General features: G+C 44.7%; 1 protein-coding gene across 1 annotated transcript; it reads right to left on the bottom strand.

The window, feature by feature from the left end:
- Positions 1-5,303: 5,303 nt before the first annotated feature.
- RPL7 (ribosomal protein L7) lies at positions 5,304-9,237 on the bottom strand. The gene is made up of 7 exons (XM_032421953.1): positions 9,134-9,237; positions 8,249-8,357; positions 7,771-7,937; positions 6,578-6,715; positions 6,348-6,457; positions 5,862-6,071; positions 5,304-5,365 (listed from the first exon to the last, which is right to left on the bottom strand). The coding sequence occupies exons 1-6, from the start codon at positions 9,145-9,147 to the stop codon at positions 5,863-5,865; spliced, it is 747 nt and encodes a 248-aa protein (XP_032277844.1). The 5' UTR covers positions 9,148-9,237; the 3' UTR covers positions 5,304-5,365; position 5,862.
- Between the last annotated feature and the right edge of the window lie 728 nt (positions 9,238-9,965).

The raw sequence follows: 9,965 nt of genomic DNA on the forward strand, positions 1-9,965 counted from the left end.
TTCTCTAGACAGAGGCTCCAGTTTTCATGTCTGTGGCCCCCAAAAAGCTGCAGGGGTAGAATGACCCATACAATAGAACAGACTACCTGTATTACACAAATCTTTTCTAGTATTTGTAACCCCTCATGAAAAAAGTAATAAACACACAAACTATAGGTAAATCAGAAATGGCACAAAGCTAAATTGGCTGTGAAAACGGAGCCCAGAGCTAATTAACACGGTCAGTGTCCCAAGTCCTGCTCCACATGGCTGGGTGCAAGAGTGAGGTACAGTGGCAGTCAAAAGTAGAGGGGAAATACCTAGCCCACACCCCGCTTCAGTTTAAACCCTGGGCAGGTTGGAGGGAGACCCTGTAAGGGCGTGTCCACTTGACGCAGGGATGCGCGTGCTAGCCTGACCCAGCTTGAGGAGTGCGGAAACATACAGATCCGGCAGGCAGGTCCTCGAGTCCGGGGTTCCTTCCCATCTCTCTGCTTCACCCGACCCCGCCCGGCAGCTCCCCTCAAAGTGAGTCAAGAGAATCCTTGGAGTGCCTCACTGGGCTAGTTTCCCCTGCCTGGAAGGGGGCCTGACCAGCTGACCTCTCGGCCCCACCTCCCCTTCAGCCCTGCCCCTGCAAGGTCCCCTGGCCTCCGCCCCACCCTACCACACCCCCCCCGCCCCACCCTACACCCCCACCCCGCTCCCGCTAGGCCGGGGGTCCTCCGGAGACCACCCGCACTCACTGTCCCCGCAGCTCGACCTCGGAGGAGAGGGGCTTCTTCGAATGCCTGGACCGTGGCAGTGGTGCCCAGGTCTGAGGCTCCGGCAGCGGGGTCAACAGGGGCAGCGGACAGCGCGGGAGCCAGGGGCGGCCCGCAGCCGAGCCGAGCCCCCGGCCCAGCCTGGCCGGGGCGCGGGACTGGCCGCGGCGGCGGGGCAGGGAGGGCGGCCTGGCGCTCGTACGGGCGCCGCTCTCGGGGCGAACATGCTCGGCTGCCGGCAGCCCGGCGACGCTCGAGAGCGCGGCACGCCCGCCGCTCAGCCCCGCCCGGCCCGGCGAGCGGCTCCGGTGGCTGCAGCCCTGCCCGCCCGACGCGCGCGCGTTGCCAGGCGCCGGGAGCTTCCGGACCGCCTTCCACGCGCGGTCACCTGCCGCAGTCTTCCCACGGCAGGGACCGACGGTTAGGGTGCCGCGCCAGGAAGGCGCCTGGGCGGCTAGAAGGCCGCTTAGGACTCACTCGACAACTAGTATAGGTGCCACCGCCTTTGGGGTCACTGCTACAGGGGGGAGGGGTGGGATGGGAGGGTGCTGAAATGAGGTTGGGTGTCCGGGAGTCAGACGTGGCACAAGTTCAGTGGGGCACGCAAGTTGCACCATGCGCCTGTAGGGTGGGTAGTAGGCAGTTAGACTAGGTTGATGTTCAGTTCTCTGGATTGCATTTTTAAGATTCAAACTAACCAGGTTCTCCAGAGTATTGATGAGTCTGGAACTTTCAAACAGCCCAGCAATACCTGCCTATCCCAATCTTAGGTTAAGTGACATAGTCATCCCCGAGTTCCCTCACCATGCCCGCCCGAATTCCATGTTCTATGTCTCCTTTGTCTAGGTTCTTTGGTGAAAGGTTAGGTGCGTGTCCCCTCCCCAGTAAATAAGCCTAGCACCCTGACTTGTGCGGTAGGACCTTAGCATCTATACTTTTGCCAAATTATGTTCTAAACCCTCTGCCTCCATTTCATGACCCCAAACAGGGCTGCAAGTTTAGCCCTAGTAACGATGGTTTCAGATCCGACAAAACTGAAGCTGCTCTCAAACACACTTTTCTGTTTTCATCAAGATCCACACTCACATTTCCTAGCTTCTCTGGTTAAGAAAACTCAAATTAGATCTGGAACCTAATACTTGCCCCACTTGTGTGATCCTGGGGGACGGAAAGTTAACCCCTCATCTAAAAAATGGGGATAGTGGTATACTTACCTAATAGAATAGGCTGCACATTAAAAATGACATGGAGAATTTAAAGAGAAAGGCCTGGGACCCATCCCCCCAATCAATCGGTTCTGGGATTGCTCTAAGTGGAGAACCAACCAAGGATTATGTAGATTAAGTGTACACTAGCAGTCAATGCGTGATCAAATGTTTATTATTAAATGGTCTGCTTGAGTCTGCTGTCATATCCTGAGCTATCACAACTGCCACTGCCTCCCAACTCTTGACTCTAGCTGTTCTATCACCAGTTGTCCAAATTCTACCTCCTTTGTGAAATTTCCCGATCTGCACAGCATGAACCATCTCCTATATTCCCCTAACATGCTGTTCTATTTTCACATAATAGATTCCTACACAATAAAACTCATCTTTGAGTCTTTTACAGTAATATGTATGTATACATACATACATACATACAATCTCCATGAACCCACCACAGTGCTGCCAACTCCTCTCACCATTCACCAAGGACAATGTGCCAGCAACTGGAAAATCAAAAATTTAAATTCCTATTGCTCTTAAGAGGCTTGATTCACTCAATCAAAAACGTAAGGACTGCAATGCACCAGGCATTATTCTAGGGCTAGAAGAGAGAAGGCAAACACTCAAACCTTATAGCAGTTTCAGTACATATTCTCAAAACCTTGAGGAGTGGCTGTGAAAAGCAACAAGAACAAATGGAAAAAGTATTTCCAGGAGTAAGAGATGCTGTGAAAAATACAGGGTTATATTAAGAGATGTGTGAGAAAAGACATTTTTCCAGAATTAAGAAGTGAAATACACAGACCTGAGGGCCTTGTGTTTCAGACACAAGATTACAAGGGCCAAGACCCTACATTAGAGAAGCTTGTCATTTTTGAGAAACAAGAACAAATATAGCTGGGAACTATAAATTAAAGATCAAAGAATGGCCCTCCCTAACATTTCCCTGCCATTATTCCTGGAATATGCTGCCTACAGTAGGGACTACTAGGTAGGAACTTTGCTGATGTACTTAAATTAAGGAATTTGAGATGGAGAGATTATCCTGGATTATCTGGGTGGCTCAATTTGATCACAAGGGTCCTTAGACTTCAAAGATGGAAGGGGCTATAAGCCAAGAAAAGCAAGTGGTTTGCAGAAACTGGAAAAAAAAAAAAAAAAAAAAAAAGAAAATGAATTCTCCTGTAGAGCCTTCAGAGGGCAGGAAGGCAGGCCTGATGACACCCTGACTTAGCGAAACCAATTTAGGACTCCTTACCTCTGAAATTGTTAAAGACAATAAATCTGTGTTTTAAGTCACTCAAGTTTGTAATTTGTTACAACAGCAATAGGAAACAAAAACCTAGTGCCTACTCCATATAAAATACTAGGTTGAAAGGATTAAAAAGCTGGCCTTAAAAAGTTTTACCCAAGCAAAGGGAGACAACTGTATGAAAGCAATGTTTTGCCTGGTTCGATACCAATCTGTAAAGGAAAGCAGTGGGGACAGAATGTTGTCAGTCTTCCCTACAGGTGGTTCCCAGACACCCCAAAAAGCTGACACATCCTAGACATCCCTGTAGCACTTATCTCACACTATTTGTGTTATGTCTAGCTTACCAATTAGACCAACACATGAAAGTATAGGCTCTTTTCCTTTGTACAACCCTGCTAGGTGCTCAAGTTACAATATGTAGTAAATAGTATCTACTTGTACTTTGAGCCAGAACTGCTCTAAACACCTAACATCTTCATCAAAATCCTAGATTAGGCACGACAATCTCCCCCATTTTACTGATAAAGATTCACTGGCCCAAGCTATTAAGTGAAGGCTGGATACGAACCCATTTTGGTTCCAGAGTCAGCACTCAATCCAGCCTATGGTAAAGGAACTTCCAAAGATAAGCAATATGAGGTAACACCTGCTAAAGATCAGTGAATGCAATAACTAAGCTTCATGACTTGAAAACCGGGGTAGCTAGTGTAAGATCTTATAATGCTGGAACACTGAAGGGCACAAATGTAAATTTACATATGAGGTGAATTTTTGTAGAACCAGCTGGGTGGGGCCCAGACTTTCAAAGGTTGGTTAGCCTTCTAGGGGACAGTACCTTATAGGTGACACCATCTTTTAGGAGGTGGGTTTTCTAAACAAGGTGTTAACCTGCATTTCAGTAGGTTCTAACAGTTCACAAAACCTTTTCACACCCTTTTAGTCCTCACAATCCTGTGAAGGCAGACCAATTACCCTACTTTACTCCCTAGAATCTAACAGCAGAAATTATCACTCTGACATGCCTTCCTCTATTCCCACTCTTTGAAACTGCCTAGGTTCCTTTACTCTGAAGCAAGCGCTTTAGACTTTTCTATGGCAATATTAAATGTCTGCAACTCCTCCCTACCCCCAAACTCTCACCCATTTGTTTCCCCATCCTCTGGGCCCCTGGCCCCACTCGGAAAGTAATTTATATGGAGAACTGAATTTCCCAGACTGAAAACAAACACGTCCACAGAGGACATGTATTGCCAATACACTGTTTATCCTACGTATTCCCAAAGATGTTCCTATCCCTCACCAGCTTCAAAAGCTTTGCTTCTTTGGGTAATGTGTCCATTCGTGGGCTATAAACAAATGTACCACTAATTACTGATAGTGGGCGTTTACTAAAAACAAATTTCTTGCAAAACACTGGCACACTCAGTGTGTAACATGTAACACTGACTTTACATAAAGAACCTTCTGTATTTCCAGAATTCATTGACCATAAACTCACTAATCCAGAGAGATAGTTTCTCAGACTAGAGAATTTGAGATACATACAATACATAGGAATGTTATTTATAAAATAACAAAACGTTTCATGTTTTGCTCACTACTGCTATAGGTGCTACAAAACAACTTGCATCTATGGGCACCAATTTCATTTCTTCCTTTATAACATACACAATGTATAATGGAATTATTAAAATCTCACCTAAATAAGCACAGAAGATGCAAAACAAAAAACCAAAAATGGAAATGCAAGGAAAACATGTTCAGAGTACTTTATAGAAAAGCCAAAGCCTCAGAGGATAGAATTTCAGCAACAGTATTTCTATTTGTAAATCATGCACAAAGGCCTATGAAATAGGTTTTCTTAGAACAGACCCATCTTGGCTAACTCAGTGGCACAATTCAAAAGTGAAAAATTAAGATATATTCTTTGTACAGAAGAGTCTTTAATAAACCCAAGGAATGTTTTCCACCAAGATACAAACTAGACCCTAGTTTTGCACGCAAAGGCTGATGACTTTTATCACACACCAAGATTTGCTTTAATAGTTAAGGGACAGCAGAGTCAGGCTAGCAAAAAGTCACCAAGACAACAACACATTTCCATTTGAGCGTAGCCATTTATTAACTGACCAGATTACAAAAATAATCATGGTAGATACCTGAAAAGGGAAAAAAAAAAAAACCCACCTTAATAGATTACAATTAACATAAATCAAGAAATTTTAAGAAAGTGCTTCAGTTTCCATTCTTAAGGAAAAAACCACAGGGCGCCCGGGTGACTCAGTTGGTTAAGCGACTGCCTTTGGCTCAGGTCATGATCCCAGAGTCCTGGGATCGAGTCCCACATCGGGCTCCCAGCTCAGCAGGGAGCCTGCTTCTCCCTCTGACCCTCTCCCCTCTCATGCCGTTTCTCTCTCTCAAATAAATAAATAAATAAAATCTTAAAACAAAAAAAAAAGAAAAAGAAAAAAACCCACAGGTTTTCTTTCCTCCATAAATGCCCTCAAAAGGAGTAATCAAACCAGCTGTAATCAGATGACTGGCTCCCCCCCCCAAAAATATCAGAACCCAACCCAACCCTTATCAATATTTAAAGATTACCACCACTTTTACTCTTATTATGAAGTAAAATTCTATCAAGCCTTAGCCGCTCACCTTAGTTCATCCTTCTAATAAGCCTATTGATCTGGTCTTCCCTGTTACCAGCATCTCCACCTTCTACAAAATGGGTGGTCTTTTTCTTCATTCCCCCTCGTGGAGAAGATAATTTGAAGGGCCATAAAAAGTTGTTTGCTTCTTTGAAACGTTTTCCAACAGTATAGATCTCGTGAATCAGATCCTCCATGCAGATGATGCCATATTTACCTGAACATTTTAAGATCATTAAAATCGTTAACTGTTTTTTACAGATTTTAGGATATTCAACAAGGACAATTACAGGCCATGAGACTTTAAATCAAGAGTAAAGCAACAAAGAGGGAAATTCATGGCTGTCTTTACAAAGATGAGGCTTCAGCCATGAAATCATAACTTACGTTTTCCATGGGAAGATTCATAATAGAATGAATATAAGGCCACAAGATGCCAGAAAATGTCAACTTTGTCTAGTATCAAATTTCTCCTAAAATAGGCAGAACCTACCAAGAGATCGGGCGATCAATGTGTTATCTGTCAGGGCAATTCGCTTCTTGTTGATTTTGCCATAACCACGCTTGTAGATCAATTCATTCACCGACTTCAGGTTTGGGTACCTGAAATAGGAAAAACCAGACATGAATGACCAAAGAATAGGGTTATCACCATCAGAACACCTAAAATCCATCTTGCTAACAGCCAGTTCAAAAGGAACTCTTAGGAAAGGACAGACTTACCCCCATGCTATATAAGGTTCCACAATCCTTAGCATGTTAACTGAAGCCTTGTTGAGCTTAACAAAGGTGCCATTGAAGATCTGGCGAAGGCGAAGAAGCTGCAACACCTTTCGAACCTTTGGGCTCACACCATTGATACTGCAGTGGGAAAAAAAGACAAAATTTACTTAGCTATCAGAATTTTTATTAAGAATAGGAAACTAACAATTATGAATTTTGGACAACACAAGTCCCACTTAAAACCACCCAAGTCTCACCTAAATAAATAGAAATCTTCTCCTGTTACAATGACCACTGGCATTTTTCCTTTAGTTAGCTACTTTGACATTTAAAACTTACAACCCCCCCTTTTTTACCTCCTGAGCATTTATTTTATAAAGTTTGATTTTCAAAGCAAATGACATGTCTTATCTAATGCTGTCTAGAAATATTTAACTATGTTCTGCAGTTTTCCGCAACGTCCTTTCAGTCTGAAATTTAATTATGAAGTGATACTTTAACTCATTCATTTTCAATAGGCTGGTTCTGAAATACTTGCACTTCCAAAACTTTTAAGATTTAAGATTAGATTTAATTTATTTAAGATTAAAAACTACAAAGACTTGATTTTATCCTAGAAAACTCATTGCTTCTGAGTTGGTGCATCACAATATGGCACATTTTCTACAAGGAGTTCTTTCCTAGGGACCAATTTCAATGTATTGTGGTCTGTGTGAATACCTTGTCTAACAGATATTCTGAGTAACAATTCAACGTTGGAACCTATTTCTATTAGCTTAAAGATACAATTTCTGTGGGTTTCTGGCTTGGTTCAGCTGCTCTTGCTTTGACCATAGCTACATCCATGTTCTGTACACTGGCAACTTGCTGTCTTATCCCCTGACCCTTTTACCACTTCCTCGTTTTGTATGCATCTTTGTAAGAGCACTTATAAGCCTACACCTCATCTGCTTTTGAAGTTAATCTCCAGGACACTGAATTAAAATTCAAATGCTCAATTAGAGAATGAATAGGGGCTTTGGGCACAGACCTTGCAACTAAACCATTAAGACACCACCGTCCATGTTCAAGCTATACCCAAAATATCTTTATTCCAGTGCTTCAGAACCAAAGCCTTTAGAAGTAATGTGAAGTCTTGCTGAGACCATGTAGCTTTCCCTTCAAAACCAGAATGCAGTTAAAACTGAACTTACCCTCTGATCCTAATGACAAATGCCAATTTGGGTTCCGCAGGTACGTAGAAGTTGCCAGCTTTTCTTGCCATCCTTGCCATTCGAATCTCAGTTCTGTACATCTGCCTATATTCCTTGTGGTAATGCTTAGCTTTTTCATAGATAAGCTTCCTTCTTGCCTTTCGAAGCTGAAAACCAATACCAGTTATTCATCTGATTTTTAGCTCCCAAACCCAATTAGCAATACCAGTTTTCTGGCTTATTTATTTCAACACCAATTCTATTAAAAAATGTTCCCTTGAAACTTTTTCCTTGCCACAGCATGCATTAATATATCAAAGTGCAGCTACTACCTTCATTTAATATCACTTTTAAGAGCTAATAACCAAGCTCACTGGTACAAGTGGGTGAAGTTAACAAGTCTTGCTGAGAAAGAACACCTGTTTTCCAATCCAACCACAAGGCCTTTACATGGAAAGTGCCTCAAAAGTTTACTTACCATCTTCTGAGCAAACTTCTTCCTCAGACGCTTGATCTTCAACTCTGCGAAATTCCTTCGCTTCTTCTTAAGGGTTTCTGGCACAGCAGGAACCTTCTTTTGCTTCTCTCTGGCATCAATGAACAGAACTTTATTAATAGTTCAAAAAGCACACAGCACCACATTACTCCTAATCTGTACTGAGCACGCTTTGTCATTTAGCACTACTACTGTCACTGGCTCTAAAAGTTTGTATCTTTAGCTGCTCTAGCAGATTTTAGGGAGTTTCTATGCCAGGAATCCTCGCCTTTTAATACTGACCCCTTCACTTAAATAGCAGTCGGAGACCACAATAAGTTCACATCTAATGCACGATCAGCCCCAGCCTCCGATAATTAAAACATCTACAACAAAGTTAACAAAACGTACAGACTCAGAAACTGCTGCAAGACACTCTCTCTAGACTCTTAACGAGGCTGAGTGTAAGGGGGCTTAGAATTCTCAGGAAAAGAAATTTAAAACACCTCCCAACTACCACCCTGATTCAGGTCTGAAGTTCCACATGCTAAAAGCAAAGGCCTGACGACAGGGACGACTGGGCCAAATACCAACTAAGGTTGAACCCAACTGAGACGTTCTGCGCCTCTCTTGAAAGACAGAAATACCCACCGGTCCCGCACACATTCGGCTCTCACACCTCGTTCCGGGTTCATCTCCAAAACCTCCGCCCCAAGGCCGCCTGCATCCCACCTTAGCCTGGCGCCCCCACTAGTGTCACAGAGCGTCACAAACACACAAACAAATGGGTAAAGATACAGGCTACCGCCGGATCAAGGCAAAGTGAGACAAAAGATCTCTGGTTTCGCGGATGGAGAAGGATTCACAAGCGGACGAAGAGCAACTTACTCTGCACCCTCCATGATTCCAGCCGGAAAAAAAGAGGAAGTCAGCGCATGCGCGCGGTCCACTTAAAGACGACAAGAGCGAAGCCCCACAATTCATAGGTGTCCCAGGATAAGCCAGAAAAGAACTCGGAACTGAGAACTCGTCTTGCAGACGCAAAATTAAGTACTGCCGGATTCTGCCCCTTACGATCAAGTTTCGGGTAAAATTCGTATGAGAAAATGCATGCATTAAATAGACTCTTTAATCAATATCACAAGAGCAAAGAGTGCTGACACCTTGACTACTCGGGGTCCTAGTCCCTAGGCTGCGTTGACTGGGTACTTCTCGAATTCCACCCAGTAATGTACGCAAATGACACGCCGCACCAGCGCGAACTACAAATCCCGGCATGCAGCACTTTCATTGCCAGCCAGGAGGGAGGGCAACGCTTGACTGGGACTGTGGGCACCCAGCGGTGGTGATTTCAGCCAGGAAAAATGAGAGCCTTTCGGCCCACGTTCCAGAGGGCTAGCTGCGATTCTAAGTTGCTGCCAAGATCCGGCTTTTGACGGCCTTCTCGGCTCTCTGCCAGCCCTAGCCATAAACCGGCACCCTACTGCCGCGCTGCCGAGGTCCTTCTCTTGGCTCCTCCAGCCTGCAGGGCTGTCTTCCTCAGCGCCTGATCGCAGGAGGGGCCGTCCAGAGTCCCATGCTCAACGAAAGTGGCGAGATAGGGACTAGCGAGGACTCGACGGCAGGAGGAGGATGGCCCGGACACTGCCGACCGCCAGGCCTGGCAGGCGGAGGCCGGGACACCCCACAGCAGGGGCGTAAGCTGTGAAGGGAGGTGCGA

This window comes from Phoca vitulina, unplaced genomic scaffold, assembly GCF_004348235.1.
Source record: "Phoca vitulina isolate PV1807 unplaced genomic scaffold, GSC_HSeal_1.0 scaffold25, whole genome shotgun sequence".
Classification (NCBI taxonomy): domain Eukaryota; kingdom Metazoa; phylum Chordata; class Mammalia; order Carnivora; family Phocidae; genus Phoca; species Phoca vitulina.

Bases quoted from the DNA above. Each gene is read 5' to 3' on its own strand.
- RPL7 (XM_032421953.1), bottom strand. The intron at 6,716-7,770 runs GTAAGTTCAGTT...TTCCCACTGCAG, and splicing joins TTTGTCATTAGGATCAGAGG to TATCAATGGTGTGAGCCCAA. The intron at 6,458-6,577 runs GTAAGTCTGTCC...TTCCTATTTCAG, and splicing joins GAACCTTATATAGCATGGGG to GTACCCAAACCTGAAGTCGG.